At 41.1% G+C, this 18,308-nt stretch overlaps 1 protein-coding gene across 3 annotated transcripts in view; it reads left to right on the top strand.

Moving 5' to 3' along the window:
- Positions 1 to 3,323: 3,323 nt before the first annotated feature.
- Positions 3,324 to 18,308, top strand: part of IL20RA (interleukin 20 receptor subunit alpha) — a 39,309-nt gene continuing 24,324 nt past the window's right edge. The window contains exon 1 of one of the 3 annotated variants that reach the window (XM_038526127.1): positions 3,324 to 3,632. In XM_038526127.1, coding sequence (XP_038382055.1) covers positions 3,506 to 3,632 — 127 coding nt within the window. In that variant the 5' untranslated portion in view covers positions 3,324 to 3,505. Of the gene's footprint in view, positions 3,633 to 4,016; positions 4,160 to 18,308 lie in introns of those variants that run through there. The other 2 variants (XM_038526128.1, XM_038526129.1) reach the window with 2 other exon arrangements.

The raw sequence follows: 18,308 nt of genomic DNA, 5'->3' as shown, positions 1-18,308 counted from the left end.
ATTTTTCATAAATTAATAATTATACATCTTCATATATGCATTATTTTGCAGTTCACCCTGTAACAGTTTTTGCTTTATTTTTTTAAATGCAGAGGCATATAAGGAAGTCATTATGAACGCAGACTTTGGAATTAGATTATCCAGGCTTCAGATCCCAGTTCTGTTGCTTATAAAGTGAGCAACCTGACCTACCATGTTTCCTCATTTTGTCATTTAGGGTAATGTGACTAATTCATAGAATTATTGTAAGGACCTAAGAAGGTGGTAAGTGTAAAATTCTTAGCATAGTACCTAACTCAAAGTAAGAATTCAGTAACTTCCCATGACAGTGATGATCATGATGTATCATTCTTGGAAGCTCTTTAGGAGTTCAGCTGGACTAGGAAAAGTTTGTATTTTTTGTTTGTAGTATTAGTGCTGGGATTGAGGGAGAAAGGTATTGGCCTACAGCCTTGCTGAACAGAAAGCTCAAAACCCATACATCAGACTCCACAAAATCAGGATCTCAGCAGGTAGTAAATCATGGCAAGAAAAATTGTCATCTAGACATTTCTCCAAAGAAGACATACAGATAGCTAACAGACACATGAAGAGATAGATGTTCAATATCATTTGTTATCAGGGAAATGCAAATCAAAACCACAATGAGATATCACCTCATACCTGTTGGAATGGCTAAGTTCAAAAACACAAGAAACAACAAGTGTTGATGAGGATGTGAAGTAAAAGGAACCCTCTTGCACTGTTGAATGGGAATGTAAACTGGCGCAGCCACTGTGGAAGACAGTATGGAGTTTTCTCAGAAAGTTAAAAATAGAATTTACCCTACAATCCAATAATTATACTACTTGGTATTTGCCAAAAAAAAAAAAAAATACAAAAACACTAAAAGAGATACATGCACCTCTGTGCTTATAGCAGCATTATTTACAACAGCCAAATTATAGAAGCAGCCCAAGTGTCCATCAATAAATGAATAGATAAAGAAGATGTGGTGTATATAAACACAGTGGAATATTATTTGGCCATAAAATAGAATGAAATGTTGCCATTTGCAACAACGTGGATGGACCTAGAGGATATAAGCTAAGCGAAATAACTCAGTTAGAGAAAGACAAATACCATATGATTTCACTCATATGTAGAATTTAAGAAACAAAACAAATAAGCAAAGGAAGGAAGGAGAAAGAGACAAACTGAGAAACAGGCTCTTTACTATAGAGAACAAACTGGTGGTCACCAGAGGGGAAGTGGGTGGGGGGATGGATGACATAGACAATGGAGATTAAGAGTACACTTATTATGATGATCACCGAGTAGTGCATAGAATTATTGAATCACTGTATTGTACACCTTGAAATAATATAACACTGTATATTACCTATACTGGAATTAAAATTTAAAACTAGCAAAGTAAATAAATAAATAAAGCACCAATCTTGGGGGGAAAAAAAAAGAAAGAAAAGTTGCAATCTTTATGATAGAAGAATATATCAGTTTGAATGTGTTGAGTCATTTCAAAAATCTCCTGAAGGATATACTAGGATTTATTTTGACTGGGAGGGAACCAGACTGCCTCTTGTTGAAGTTCACAGGGTGGGTGAGACAGTAGAATTTGAAGGTACAAAGGAAACTCCCTAAGGTGAGTTCCAGGGCACAGGTAAAAACAAAAGAAGTCATGACTCCACTCTTTAATTTAATGCATGGGAAACATCAACTGAACATGTAGCAATTTTTTAGGTCACGCTCATCCTATGAGAACCACAGGCATCTATTGAGGACAGAGTGATGAATCTGTTGAACATGTATGAGACCAGTGAAATTCTGACCTGCCATCTGACAAGTGCAAAGGGGAACATGCACTTAAGAAGGGTAGAGTATGAGGGAGGGCGAGCTATGTGCCTGTCTGCTTTAGCCCCTTTAGGTCCACAAATGGTTCCTATTTGAACAGAAGCACACATAAGCCTTGAAGTTTAGATACCAAAAATGGCCCCAAATACTTTTGCAGCAACTATATGTCAAATTTAACTCACTAGACTTAACATGATAAGGATGAAGACTTACTAGTATAATTTACGGTCAGTAAGAACAACAGCAACTCACCACAATGCTGATGATGCGCTGCTAAGATAGAGTGCTTCCTAAAATGTTCAGTCCTTCCTAAACCTTACTGAATCTGAAAGGCCCCAGCTGGGAAAAGAGAAATCATACCAGTTATTTTAACAGAAAGAATTTCCTATGTAGAATTGATGAAACAGATGTTGGAGAACTAACAATGTAAAAGGGCCGTGGAAGTAACTAACTACAGAAAGCAACTCTCAGCCTCCAGGGCTGAAGGAACAAGGGAAGAAGTGGGGGTTACATCCTGGCAGAGGAACCCAGGAAGCTGGAACTCGCCTCTGAGAATGGGCATGGCCAGCCCATTGCTGGTGTCTCTGAGGGGGCACAATGAAGCTGATTCTGGAAGAATGGAACCAGCTGCTCCTACCAGGGTGAGGAGACACTGTGGGACATCGCTAAGGAGGGCAGCAAATAGGAAGCCCAGTCCCCTCGCTTCTCGTCCGGCTACCAGCATTCCTCCAGTGCCCCCAACTGGTGGAACCTAAAGACCTGGCTGACAAACACCTGTTTCTAGAGGCCTAGGTCCTGAGTCCCAAGGCTGAGTCCCAGCCAAAGGGGGACGGGAGCTGGATTTATTCTGTTTCCAAGTCTTTCTGGGGAGAAGGAAGTAGCATAGTTCAGGGACTCTAAAAATCCAACCCTTCCCCTCCCTCCCTTCCCAGCAAAAAGACTTCTTTCTTTTCAATTACTCTAGGTTCTTTTGTTGAAGATGAAAGTCGTTGATGCAAGTGTAGGGATCTGTTTTTGCACACTCAGGTTATCTGTGAGGGAAAGAGGGAACACGTGCGAGGTGAATGGTTTATTTCTCTATTTTAAGGCTGTGCCCAACCTTTACATCTCCCTCTCAAGGACCAGAGCCGAGACTGGTTGTCAGGTTTTCTTTATACCATTGTAACTACTTGAGCACATTTCTTCATTTCCACCACCGCCATCGCGTTCTGAAGAGCCTGGGACCTGGAAGCGAGCCTGGGTGGAAATCCTCAGGCCCCTGCGCACAAGCTGGGGGGGGGGGGGGGGGGGGGCTTCATCCAAGCAGATACCCTGACTTCCTGAGTCCCCCTTCTCAGGATGGGGGTAACGCACAATGGGATGATCCCTGGCTGCCGCCGGGGAGGATTGCGTGAACTCCAATGCAGTGCATGGCAGAGTGCCTGGCAGGACGTTGAGACATAAATACCCATCTCCTTCCGGCACCGAACTCTGACATTACAAAGTTTAGAGGAGTGACTCTCCGGTTCTGCCCCAATCCCAGACGCCCTTTCCCGTGGGCTCAGCGGCTCCCGTCTCCCCAGGGCAGGTCTGACCGCCGGTCGAGCCGCGGGGCTGGGGACCAGGAATCGCGTCGCTGCCTGGGCGGCGGGGATGTGACCCGGGCCCGCCGCCCATGTGGGCCCGCCCACCCCCGGCGCCGGGGACCCACCGAGGGGTCCCGGCGCCCGGGCGCCAGGCCCTGCGGCTGCTGCTGCTGCTGCTGCTGCTGCTGCTCGCGGCGGCGCCGTCGGGACGCGCAGGTAGGAGGGTGGCGGCCGGGCCGCCAGGTGCGGGCGGGGACGCTCCCGGGCCGGGCCGCCGACTGCCCCCCGCGCCCCGGGGCGCTCCGCGCGCGGGTTTCGGGTTCGCTCGGCGGAGCGGGAGGCGCGGGGGTGGCGCTGGGAGCCCCGGGAGACCGCGCGCCTCGGCTCCCTGGTCAAGTGTGCAGGGCTGAGGGTCTCACACTTTCCATTGCGGGGGAGTGGGGCGCAGAGGGGGAGCGAGTGTGGCAGTGGCGGCTCCGAGTGGAGCCTGCGGCCGGCGGCAGTGCCCGCGCGCAGCGCCCGCGCCCGCGCCCGCCCCGGCTGCCGCCTGAGCCGGGACCAGGCCCGCGCCCGCCTGCCCGCCGCGCTCCGAACACCGGACCCCACCCGCAGGGTCAGCCCGGAAAGAGCAGCGTTCTCTGGAGCACGTCATAGTTTTCCCTTTGCAGTTACGACCCTGTACAGATATGTGCTCTTTGGCTTTTTCGGAAGTAACAAGACTTTTACCTGATTTATGACACAAGGTAACTGAAATCTGTTTTGCTGTGTTTTTAAGTTTAAATTCTACCGAATGGAATCCAGTAAGCCAGGATGATTTGTTAACCTGATTTCTGTTTTTTCCTTCTGCATTTCTAGTATATGAGAAAAAGATTTAAGATTTTTAAAAAGCAAGATATCTGGGATTTTTTTTTAAATTAAAACCAGCAAAGCTTCCCAAATACTGTACTTTGTAGGTGGTTCAGGCTTTTATGCCTTTTAACCCAGAGCTGATCAACAGTGAATGCAGAAAGAAAGTTGTCCTCCAAAGTGCAGTATTCTTTTTTTTTTCCAGTATTCTTAATAGTCCAAGAAAAAGTTCCATACAGAGTTTAAGTTCAATACAGTTATTATGGAAGCAACTCCAATGTCCATGATAGATGAATGAATAAAGAAGATGTGATACACATACACGCATGCACACTTCACATACAGGAATATTACTCAGCCATAGAAAAGAATGGGATCTTGCCATTTGCAACAACATAGGTAGACCTAGAGAATATTATGCTAAGTGAAATAAGTCAGGCAGAAAAAAGACAAATAACATATGATTTCACTTATGCGTGGAATCTAAAAAACAAAACAAATGAATAAACAAAAAGCAGAAACAGTGAGATCAAACTGATGGTTGCTAGAGGGAAGGGAGGTGGAAAATGGGCAAAATAGGTGAAGGGGAGTGGGAGATACAGCTTCCAGTTATGGAATGAATAAGTCACAGGAATAAAAGGTACAGCACAGGGAATATAGTCATTAGTATTATCATAGCTTTGTATAGTGATAGTAGCTATACATGTAAGCATGGCCTAATTACAGGTTGGTGGGATCACTATGTTGTATACCTGAAACTAATGTAACATTGCATGTCAACTACACTTCAATAAAAATACAGTAATAATAAGTTCAATACAGTCACAAAAGAGGTTTGCATATTGATGTTGGAGAGATTTTTGAACAATAGAAATACCCTCAAAATGTTTCTCTTCTAAATCCTAAATTTATCAAGACTTATAGTTATTTTATTTTATTTAGTATTTATAAACATATTTATAATATTATGTTATATTATTTTATGATTTTATATTGTTTTATAGTTGTTTCTACATATACTGTATAAGAAGAGACTATTCCTGGCTTATACAAATATTGAGCTTTCAACTAGCAGATACGAATTTGCTTGTTTCTATATTTAATCAAAGAGAGAAATAAGGCTTGCTCCAAAATTGCGTTGGGGGGCTGGCATTAGAAAGTAGTAATATTCTTGGTGTTAAAGCAAAATTTTTTTGGGGGGGGGAACCCAGAAGAAATTCTTTTCTGATCCATAAGATCCAGGTACTTACTTAGCTCTTCCTTTTTTTTTTTTTTTAAGATTTTATTAATTTATTCACGAGAGGCACAGAGACACAGGCAGAGGGAGAAGCAGGCTCCCTGTGGGGAGCAGATGCAGAACTTGATCCCGGGATTCCAGGGTCACACCCTGAGCCAAAGGCCGATGCTCAACCACTGAGCACCCAAATGCCCCTTCTTAGCTCTTCTTAAGGCATTTATTTCTCTTCTGGGTCTTCAGGCACCCTAAGGACTGCTGGAAAAATCAGGTTGGAAGCTACCTGGATATCATACTTACCCCCGAATAGAGAGTGATTTCTATCCTGATGGAGTAGCCACAATATCCGCTAAGCAATGTGGGCTTTCGAAGGGTTAGATGACGCTGCCAGGCTGTCAATAGATCAGGCTGTATAAACCAAACATTCAAAGAGAAAGAAAAAAATGTCAACGTAGCATCAACATTCTAGGAAAATATTGATATTTAAATTCAGATAATCTTTTAACAGAATTCAGAACATCTGTGGTGTTCCCTCAAGGCAGGCATGACACCCATATCCATTCACTTTCACTCTAAACTCTCCAGAGACAGAAGTTTTGCCAGCAAGTTTATCCCTGTCACATGTCATATTCTGCCCTGTGGGCCCATTCCATGCTTATTCTTCAGTGAAGATAAGGAACTACGGTCAGCATTCTATAAACAAGCTTCCGGAGCCAATAAGAGAGAGCAGAGAAGATGACTTCCCAAAGTCATGTATCTCCTCTCCTCAAGCCCTCGAGAAGTATTCATTGCTATAGAATAATTCTGAACTCACCTACAAGGTTTTTTGTGGACCACTCCTCCATCTCTCAGCCTTACCTCACACCACTTACTTCCTTATCTACTGGCCTTTTTCCAGTTCCTAGAGCAAGCCAAACCATTTTTTCATCTCAGAGACTTCATACTTGTAGTTCCCTCTGCTAGAGTGCTCCTACCCACTCCAGCCCCAGCTAACTCTAACTCCTGCTCAGACTTGGCATCTTACCTCCAATATGCCTCCCTCAGGAAGATCTGCCCACAATCCTCAAAGAAAGACAAGAATATGGAGTTTATGTTTAGGAATAAATGAACCTAGCTTTAGTTTTGGAGCTTTTAGAATATAGCCAAATATTACTACTATATCTATGCTTATTAGAACTAATTTACTATAATTAACACAGTGATGGTATTTGTTGAAGTGTCTCTTCTTTAATATCAACATAGCAGCATTTGGATATTCTCTTTCACTGAGAAGTTATTTGTACACACAGATGATTCCAGTGGACTAATTAAATTCCCTTCATTATTTTTTTAACTTTTAATTTTGAAATAATTTGAGACTTACAGAAAAGTTTCAGAACCAGTAGGCTATCCATAAATCCCTTAGCTGGTTTCTCCCGTTTAACATCTTACATAAGCATTGTATGGTGTTCTAAACCAGGACACTAACATTGGTGTGATATATTCACTAAACTATAGACCTTGCTCAGATTTCAACCGTTTTTCCACTAAGGCTCTTTTTCTGTTCCAGGATCCCACTTTACATTTACCTGTCCTGTCTCCTTCATCTTCTCCAATCTATGACAGTCCCTCAGCCTGTTTTTGCTTTCATGGCACTTTGGAGTGTCATCTCTTCTTAGAATATCCCTCAATTTGGGTTCATTTGATGTTTCTTCATGATTAAAGTGAGGTTATTCCTTTTGAGCAAATTATATTGTCTTTCTCAGGGCATCATAGCAAAGGATTTATGATATCAATATGTCTTCTTTGTGGTGATGTTAACCTTGATCACTTGGTGAAGGTGGTTTCTACATGGATTTTCACTGTATAGTTACTATTACTTTGGAGCAGACATAAAACTATTTCTTGTACATTTGCATGGCTTCCACGTTTATCAGCTAGAGGTGCATCCCCAACCTGTCTAGGGAACATCATGTATCCCAGATCCAAGCGTGTGGCTAGAGTATCACCAGCTTCATATCTTCAGAATGTATGTGTACCTACTGCCTGTAACTATTTATTAAACTTCCTATAGGACAAACCCAGGAAAGACAGTATGCACTCTCAAAAGAACAACTAAGGGGATTTGTTACCTCGGTGAGGTGGCATGGATTAGGAACAATGTGGAAGGGCTGAGGAGGTACCCTAGTTCTCTGAGTGTACCTTTTTGTACAGCTCTGGCTGGTAGAGCCATACGTAGGACACATATTTCTCATTTAAGCATAAACTTTGGTCAAGGGACTAGGCAGATGGAATTATTAGTGTTTTAAATATGTTAGGATAAGCAGTTCAACGTAAAACATTTTTGTAGTACTTTTTAAAAATATTTTTTTTAAATTTTTATTTATTTATGATAGTCACAGAGAGAGAGAGAGAGGCGCAGAGACACAGGCAGAGGGAGAGGCAGGCTCCATGCACCGGGAGCCCGACGTGGGATTCGATCCCGGGTCTCCAGGATCGCGCCTCGGGCCAAAGGCAGGCGCCAAACCGCTGCGCCACCCAGGGATCCCTTTTTAAAAATATTTTTGAATTCATTTGAGAGAGAGCAGGAGTGGAGAGAGGAAGAGAGGGAGAAAAACAAGCTGACTCTGTGCTGAGCACGACGTGGGACTCTGACATGGGGCTCGATTCCACGTCCCTGAGATCATAACCTGAGCCAAAATCAAGAGTCAGATGCTTAACTGATTGAGCCACCCAGAGGCCCCTATAATATTTTAAATAAATAAAACTGCATATCTGTGTGTTGCCTTTGTTAGTGCTCATGCATAGTACTTTTCACAAAATATTACTCAGTAAATTTGTGATTTTTTGCTTAAAACCACCTTTAATTTCATGCATGATGTGTTTAAAATGATTTTCTATTTGCATCATTTTCCTCACTGTACAGTTTTACCAAGTATCATTGACACATTTATCTCCATGATGATTAAAAGAAAAAGACACCTTAGAATCAGCTACAGCTTAATGTAGCATACGTTTTAATGAATAAAATCATTTTATCCATCTTACTAACATTACACTTATGCTAGGATTATGATATTTTGAAAGCATTCTGATTTTTCTTGGTCCATATTTACGACTATTTAACACAAAAGCTGATGCCAGAAAAGTGAATTAAACCATTCTAAACAATTCCAAAGTACGTCAATTACTTATAAAATTGGAGAATAAGAAAACTTTAGGAAAAAAATTACTGGCTGAAGACATTAAAATTAAATACATCCTCTATTTTAGTTTTCAGAATTCCTGTGTATATAGAAACCTGGAGTTGACAGGACATGAAAGTCCCATCCAACTGCTTCTCCTATGAATCTCCTTTGGAGCACATTTCCAGATTATTACCTACCTGCTATTTGATTACCTGTCACCATGGGACATTCACTGTCTGACACCCAAAGCAGGATGTCCCGTCTTGGCAAACTTCCAGCTATTAAAATGGTCTTCCATATAATGAACGAAGGTCTTAATCTCTTGGATCTTCACCTCACTCTATACTGCTGAAGCCAAGCAGAACAAGCTGTGCCGATAACTGCATGGAGCATTCTGTGTCTTCTCTCCTCTTAGCTAAGCACCTTCCCAGATGTGCCACGTCGGCCTGTCTTGATCTTTCTAACATCTGTGTGTTTGTCGGCAAGGTCCCAGGCTGCCTCCCTGCCGATCATGATGAGATGGCCGGTTTACTAACATTTTAAGCACTGCGCCTGGTATGTTTGTCCTTGAATGATTCAGCATCAGGTTCTTGGTGAACATAGGGTTCTGGAAGCCTGAAAACTGCCCTCCTTTTCTTTGTTGTCCTCTCCTCAGAGACACGGACTCTGAACCCTCTTCTATACTCAGGCTTTCATATTAAGACAAGTTCACTTTGTGGAGGTTAGTTTTCTGTCTGCTTCTCGAAGGCTAGAAGATGGAAATACAGCATAATGTTTTATCAAAGCTTGGGTCTGTGATGGTGGTCTTTAATTTAACCAAAGATACTCTTTTCTGAAAATAAAAATGTTTACTGGGTATCTCTTCAACTCTAGGTTGAAGCTTTTAGAATATAGCCAAATATTTTAGAATATAGCCAAATATAGCCAAATATTGATTTCTGACTGTGGTGGTCAGCACATTGCATGTTGAGCCACAAAATGGCTTCCATACGGCTATCTCAATCCCTTCATGCGCTGCTTTTGCAAATGCCAGCTCTACCTCTAGTCCCAGAGACCTGGCATCCTTTTGTCCTGTACAGACGCGTCAGTAAGTTGTCCTTCTACTTCCTGATTCTCAACATGTATGCTTTTCATTCAGCTTCCTCAAAGTTCCATCCCATATGGTTGCATTTGTGTTTTGGTCATATGAGGTGTTTTGGCAACTGCGTTGTCCTAGTTAATGCATTTGTTTACATTATTTCCCCCATTTGAATTTCCTCCTCCTTAACTTTGCAGATATTTTCCTGCTTTCATCAATCCCCTTATCTTTACTTTCTGGAGACTCGGCAGCCCTTAAAGCATTCACCGTTCTCCTCAGTAAACACTGTTCATTTTTGAGGATAGATACAAGCAAGCAAAAAATACGTCCTGTATTAGTCTTCTGAGGCCGCTGTAACAAAGTACCACAACACAGGTAGCTTAAAATACCATAATTTATTATCTCATGGTTCTGGAAGCTAGAAGCCTGGAATCAAGATATTTGCAGGGTTGACGCCTTCTGAGGTCTCTGAGGGAGCATCCGTTCCATGCCTCTCTCCTAGATTCTGGTGGTTGCTGGCCATCTTCGCCATCCCTTAGCTTGTTGATCATCATTCCAATTCTCTGCCTTCACATGGTGCTCTCCCTGTGTCTTCACACAATCTTTCCTCTGTGGATGTCTGTCTTTGTGTCCAAATCCCTCTTCCCTTTTAAATATTTTATTTATTCATTGGACAGAGAAAGACAGAGCACGAGCAGGGGGAGGAGCAGAAAAGGAGAAGAGGTTTCCTGCTGAGCAGAGAGCCCAATGTAGGGCTGGATCTCAGGACCCTGGGATCATGACCTGAGCCAAAGGCAGATGCTTAACCAACTGAGCCCCCCAGGTGTCCCCTAAATTTCCCCCTTTTATAAGATACCAATCGTATTGGATTAGGACCCAACCTAATGACCTCTTTTTAACTGATTACCTCTCTAAGGACTGTGTACCTAATTAAGGTTACTTTATAAGGTACCAGGGGTTAGGATTTCAACATACTTTTTTCGGGAGGCACAACTGAATTCATAACACCTACCCTCACTCACAGTCTTGAATGTAGGGCAGGATCCGTGGCCTTGGCTTGCAAAGTGGAGAAAAGCTCCCTTTTCAGCCCCATGCGGTGGCTTTCTCATCCTCAGCATGTTTATAGTCTATGTCTATTGCCAAAGAATGCAGAAGTGTCATGACTGAACGTCTCTCCTAAGAATGTTGAGGGCGGAGATGAGGTCTTCTCTTGTACTTTCCATAACATGAAGAGAGATAAGAGAGAGCCACCATTTGGTAATATATTCAAATATGGAATTATTATTTTGTAAGCCTAAAACTAATATGATGTTATAGGTCAATTCTAGCTCAGCAAAAAAAAGCAGGTGAAGAGTCATCCATGGTGTGTAATAAAGCCAGTGCAGTTTAAAATTCTTCAGCAGAGGGGCTCCCTCTCCTCAGACCTCTACCTCCTGCCTCGGCTTCTCTGAGGTACACTTTCACTGCAAAATCGTCACTCTTGCTCCAACAAGGACCGTTTTCATACTTAAGGCTAACTATCCGTCTAATTCCAAGCCAGTCCTCCTTCTCCATTTTAGATTAAAATATATTTGCTGCAAAGTGCTCTACTTTGTTATTTTAAAAATTAGCTCATAATTTCTAAGTGTGAAATAAATTATCACATGCAACTCAGGAGCAAATAACTTTAGGGGAATAAGGTATTCCAAGTGACCAGATTTAAGGAAGAAGAATTACCCTAGCACCCCATGCATCTATTTTGGGTGTTCAGAAGTTAACATATACCTTGACATAATGTGATTTGAGCACTTTTCATTCATTCAGTGTCATTCATTCATATATATCAGGAATAGTTGTAGGCATCAAGGTGAACAAGAAAACAAGGTCTCTTTTGTCACATAACATTTAGTCTCACACAGGTGATTATTATGTTAAAGTATAAATGCCAGAATTGAGAAAATCATGCTTCTTTAGAAGCACAGAACAAGATAACCAATTAAATTTAGAAGGCAAGTGGGGCTTCCCATAAAGGGGCCCTTTAAACTAGGGCTTACAAGATTTGCTGGTAGATAGATGATAGATGATAGATAGATAGATAGATAGATAGATAGATAGATAGATAGATATTTGTTATGGCTATCTGTGGTCTGTGATCAGTGAGTATGACCTGCTGAAAGCTCAGATGATGGTTAGCATTTTTAAGCAATCAAGTATTGTTTTCATTAAACTATAAACATTGTTTTCTTAGACATGATGCAATTGCACACTTCATAGACAACTGTATGGTATAAATATAACTTTTATATTCACTGGGAAACCAAAAAATTCATTTGACTCACTTTATTGTGATACTCACTTTAGTGCCGTGGCCTGAAACTGAACCTGCAATGTCTCCAAGGTATACCTGTGAAGCTAAATCAGGGGTTAGCTTCTATCTATAAATTACCAGGTAGTTAATATTCCTTTCCACATAGAATATTCTATCTATAAATTACCAGGTAGTTAATATTCCTTTTCACACCTGAAGTTCTTTCTTTTAAGCCTACAAATCAACAAACAAAACGTGGGCAGGAGTAAGGAGCTCTGTAACTATAGGACAGCCTGACTTGATGGCCATTGGCAGGCTCAGGTCACTGTGGTCTGTGGCTCTTTGCAATACCAGATCAGACCACAAACAGTTATCAAAAGGCACAATTGTTATAGCTGTGGTTTTGCAAGATCAGGCTAGTGTCCTAGGTGCTATTTCCTACTTCCTTAATCAAACAGTCCTTTGAAGGCTCTGTTGGCTTTAATGAGCAAGAGCAAAGGGAATGTCTTAATTGATCCATTCTCTCAGTTATTCCTGAAGAAGTTCCAAGGCTGTCCACGCAGCAGTGCCTGTGACTCTTCTTTATGGGTGGCCTCTTCATTGTCGCTCTGTTTTTCTCTTGACCAGTGGTTTTTTACATCTTTGTGGCAGTTAAGGATCTAAAAGAGCTGATCTTCAGTGTGGCCTATGTAGTGTAGAGGACTTCTGTTCATTCTATTGCATATAGTTATGCAACTTCATCCAGGCATAATTCAACCCAAAAGAGGCCTGATCTTAGCCCCAGCAACCCTCAAAAACATCACTTGTCACTATAGAGAAGAGATAGCCTATTGCAAAAAAAAATTTTACCTTTCTGACAGTGTTGGGTTTTTTTTTTAAGATTTTATTTATTTATTCATGTGAGACACACAGAGAAAGGCAAAGACGTAGGCAGAGGGAGAAGCAGGCTCCCTGCAGGAGCCTGATGTGGGACTCGATCCCAGGACCCCATGATCATGACCTGAGCCAAAGGCAGATGTTCAACCACTGAGCCACCCAGGTGCCCCTCTGACAGTTTTGTTTTTTTGATGGCTACTGTACACTTGTCTTGGTCTTGTTCAATTGGAAAATCTAAGATGGCAACTGGTGATCACACCATCAACTTCATTTACCTCAGAATTCCAGTCAACAGTGAACAGAAGCAAATACTATTAATACTTCCAAATCACCACTAAGTATTTACTTCCAAGTTACTTTCCACTAAATAATTATTTTTAAAACTCTCTTAACTTTTTCTATTAATTATTTTCTTACAATTTTATCTTGTTGATTTTCCCTCTGAAAATTTCAAGTGATAGAGATATTAACGAAAGAATGACTTTGCTTCTGTAAGGATAAAAAGAAGTACTAGTTGTGAATATGATTTGAAAAATAGATGGTATTTAATCAATACCTGCTGATTGAACTTGGAATTCCCAACACTATTCTTTTCAATACTGTAGAGGTCCCAAATGGGTTGCCCTTGACTCTCTTCTTGCTTTCATCTTTTCATTTCTAAGGCAAGATATCAAGTAGTAGAGGCCACCAACCCACACTCAAATCTGTTTTTCCATAGTTACTATGATGTTCATTATTACAAATCAAGGTACTTTAGAGATCACAAAATGTGGAGAAAATCAAGTTCCTGTCCTGAAAGGGCTAATTTGTAAAAGGGAAAGGAAGACATTTGTATAAGAGATGATATAAGGTAGTACAACTGGTTTTCTAACAGCAAGGTTGACATAGACAAGTTAATAATGGTGTCTTTAAAATAGGCCCTTTGGAAGGTGATGCACAAAAACCTTACCACAATATATTTCTTAAACTCCTTTTTTCCAAGTTCCAAGTAGAGCTCACATGTTGGTCAGAATAGCCCATCAAGTGGCAAACCTTTACCTTGGAGGTATTATTTAATTTTCAAAAGCATTCCAAGCTGTTTCCAACAAACTTGGGTAATCAGGCTGGAAAATCAGGTTACAATTGGACAAAAACAAGGTATGACTATAAAAAAAGTGAGATGGAATTTTTTGCATGTTTATAAGCTACCTCTGAAACCAGTTATACCTGAAAGAAAGTGTGCCCCAAAAGCCATGAGCTGAGCAGTACTATAGGAATAATTATAAACCCTCCCCTGGGAGCTTCATGGAAGATGCATACTCTGCTATGGGTAAACTTCAAAATGTTTCTTTTAAAAAGTAGTCTCAGCTTTAAGGTTTGCTTGCTATCAGGTACCAACAGCAATAACCAAAAACATGTTTAAGCACATAAATGTATTTATTGAGGTGTGGCTATGAAGAAATAACACTGCTTTTTCTGTATGACTCATGCATCACTCATCCACATAAATGTTCACATTTCTGGCAGGGAAAGCATATACTGATGGATTGTGTCCCAAATTCAAATATATGCTCATTCCATGAGAGCACGGCCTTTTATGTGTTTCTGTCTTCTGCTGCACGCTGGTGCCTATCAGTTTGTATTTCTAGTGCACAATATGTGCTCAGTAACTATGTTGAATGAATGATGTGACTGTGTACAGTTCTGACCAGGAAAAGCTTCAATGAAGAAGAAATACTTGGGTTTTCCTCATTGAATTTCTTCTCTCTCTCCTTAGAAGCAATCATTTATAACATGCAAAATTGATAATGATCATACAATCTCTTCTTCCCTCAACAGTGCTCTTAGGAGCATTTCCTAAAGGCAGTAGGTAAGTATCCTATAATAATAGGAGCCCTGTTATAGTCAGAACACTTGGCCTCAGTCAAGTATCCTCCAAATAGCTGAATAACTACAGCCAAGTCATGCAGCTTCTCCTGGGCTCTATCTAGTTACCTGTAAAGAGAGAATAGTAACCATGGAGGACAACATTGAGCGAATAATGATTGAGCTCTTTCTTTGTGCCAGGCACTATTCTAGGAGATCTGTGTAGAGATCTTACTTAATCATCCCATCAGTCCTATGAAGCCCATAGTATTATTTTATTTTACAAAGAGGAAATAGAGGTGCAGAGGTTAAATAACTTCCTTGAGGGTGCATGGCTCGTTAAGTGGTAGAGAGTGGCCTCCAGTATGGCTCTGGAACTCTTGTTCTTAGAACTTCTCTCTGACCTACTCACCTAAACAATTACTAGAAGACAGTGAAAGAGGGCAGGTGGCAGTGCCATGTAATGTGCAGTATTATTAGAGAGAACATAGAGACAGCACCCACATATAGCAGAGTGAGTGGGCAAAGAAAAAGTAGAGAAGTAACTGTGGAGATGGTGGTTCAGGGAAGACAATCGAGTGTGCAGGAACTAATGTTCACGCTAAACCATGCTCTCTCCTATATAAAACACAGCTGTGTATCTTTTCTTAGGTAAACAGTTTCTGAATCAGATTTTAAGTGCTGTTTTTAGATGATTAGTTTTTAAGGGCCCTTGCCGGATATATAATTAGAAAGAAGAGGAGAAAGAGGAGTTAATATTTTTCAGGAGAACTAATTTACAACTTAAGACAAAAGAAAATCTGCTTTTCCTTTCAGCATGATGAAGTCAGAACAAGACCTGAGATAATCTGTCTAAAGGCAGCAATACCGTTTGGTTCTCATTTGGGAGTGGTTAAGATAAGTAACTTATAACTCATGGTTTCAGAAATTGGTTGATCACCTTCTTGTGCTTTTTGTTAACTCTTTTAACTTCACTCCCCACAATAAAGAACTGATACAAGTGTATTAAGGTATTTTCCTCTTTCAAAAGACACTTGCAGTATGTAGCAACCACTTGCCATGCATGGACTACTGTTCCTTCATTAAAAAGCATCTGTGGAGTCTCTTTGGACTGTGTTAATCCCCTGTGTACAGTGTGAGTTGACCAAAGTGGTTTCAAGATACCAAGATTTGGCAGATCAGGTAGTTCCACCCCCATTCAGTCCTCATGTGAATCTGGGTCCTGCACTCCTCCATGGTTTATGTGAGCCCCACCAGTCCCTGGTTAGTTCTCTTCAAAAGCATTTATTTGCCAGATGCTGGGGATAAAAGACTCTGAGACATGTCAAACAGCTCAGAACCTGGTGATACCTTAACTCTGCTTGAGCTTCAAAAGAGCAGACGGGGCCACGGAGACTGGAGACTTTCTCTGGGCAAGGTTGGGCAGGGGTTCCTCTATGCCAGGGTTCCCTGGTTAGTCATGAACTTGAGAAACCTGAATGGCCCCAAAAGGGAATTCATCGGAGGTGGACACATTTGACTGTTGAGCCTCTTACAATCTGGTTGTTTTCCTCACTGGTGGATGAACATACAACCATAATAAGAAAGTCAAATTACCTCAGCACCCAAAGACAGAGATTTGGGTAACCACGAGACTGATTACCCTGACCCTTCATGAGTTCACTTTGAAAACCTCACCACTTTGTATGGGTGTACATCAGGCACTAATTTATGCATGAGCTTTTCCCATAGTATAATGAAATAGAAATGCCTTTTACCATCAGGCATATAATTAAAATTTCAACATTCTTAGAAGATGTAATGTCAGCTTTGAGGCCACCAGGAAAATGTTGCATACTGTTTTTGCTATACCTAGAGATCTGTATTTATAAAAGATAACTCTTGGAATAAATGTAGTAGCCACATTTTATAATATTCCACCAATGAAGTTGTCATAGATTTATCCCTTTTAAATGTCATTTATCTATGGTCATCCTACTAGAAGGACCCAAGGAACAGAGACAGGACTTTCTCCTTATGGTGTGTAACATAAATGAGGCTGGGCTAGAAAACTTTCCCAAAGGCCAAAATGTTACAAACAGAAAATAAACACTGAGAGCAGAAACAAATCTGAATGATGTGACTTACAGATATAGCTCATCAATCATTACTTGGAAGTTCATTAAGTAGACTCATCCTTGCTGACCTTTTGTAGCTTTGATAAGGCAGAGGCCATGCTAAATAACCACAATTCAAGGGGCACCATTAAGTATTGCTCAAAGTCCATACCTGGTCAGGGAAGCTCAAAAGGAGCCCAGAAGTCCCACCCCTTTTTGAGGTCTGCTGAGTTCCATTTTCTCTTCAAAGAGCAGCCTCATACCCAGATGAATATCATCAAGAATGCCTCCCTCACTTCAGTGGAGATCATGCATTCTCTACATAACTTCACAGTATTGTCATGTCATTAAAATAGTATAAGCCAATATTTATTAAATGGATGCACACATGGAGGAATGAGGGGTCTTTTAGTTCCAAAAGATGCTCTAAGAGGAGGACACCAGAACCATAAAGGCGCAGAACAGTGGAGCAAGTTAGGATATTGCAGGTAATTTGGTGTGGCTGGTGAACAAAGTGCATTTGGCAGAAGTGCAAAAGGAAAGGTCAGGCCCGACCTTGAAGAACCTTGTGTTCCATTCCAAAGTTGTAATGCTACAGAACCCCCAGAAATAAAACTCTGTGTGCCAGTCCAACAGCTTTGTGATTTAGGATGTGAAATGGATGGACTATCAGAGAATCAGAGCTGTACTTAGAGGCCATAAACCTATGTGAACAAAAATGCCTTTGTTACTCATAAGTTGGCCCATGACTCCTGACATTGATGTGGGTGTGACATATTTTCACTTCAGTGTTGGATAAATTATCTTATCAGTACTGGCAGGTTAGAAAAATGACTTATCTCAATTTAAATGTTTACTCAGGAGTGTCTTCCTTTATGTTTTCCAAACCTGAAACAAACATAATGCCTAAAAACTTCACAAAGATTTAAAAACAACAAGAAAATACTAGTTATCAATTGTTTTTGTTTAGGTGTGCTATTTCTCCTTCTTAAAAAAAAAAAGTGTGAATTCTATTTTTTAGCACTCCTTTGCATCATCAAGACAGAAAAAAAAAGGGCAAATATTCCTTGATAAATCCTAATTTGTTAACTTAAGCTTTCACAACATGGTAATTCTGTTGCTGATGAGACTCTTGCAGCTCCACTTCATCAGGAAGTCCTGTTGTTTCTACTTTGAAAAAGAGTTTTGAGCTGCCCACCCATCTCCATATCCATAGCCAGCATGGGGAGGGTGGGGGTTGGTGGCAAGCCCATCCTTCCTCACTAGGACTACTGTAATTATGGTCTTAGTGGTCTCTCCAGTTCGATTCCTGCCTCCTTCCAATCATTTCTCCTCTCAGTAGTGATTTAATCTATTTGAAATATAAATAGGCCCATGGCGTCCCTTATTTAAAAGGCGTCAAAAAAAAAAAAAAGGCTTCAATACTTTCCCACTGAATTTCAAATGGAATCCATATTCCTTCC

The sequence above is a fragment of the Canis lupus genome, chromosome 1 (genome assembly GCF_011100685.1).
Source record: "Canis lupus familiaris isolate Mischka breed German Shepherd chromosome 1, alternate assembly UU_Cfam_GSD_1.0, whole genome shotgun sequence".
NCBI classification, from domain to species: Eukaryota; Metazoa; Chordata; class Mammalia; order Carnivora; family Canidae; genus Canis; species Canis lupus.
The sequence above is the reverse complement of the archived record's forward strand: the minus strand, read 5'-3'. Positions and strand labels throughout refer to the sequence as shown.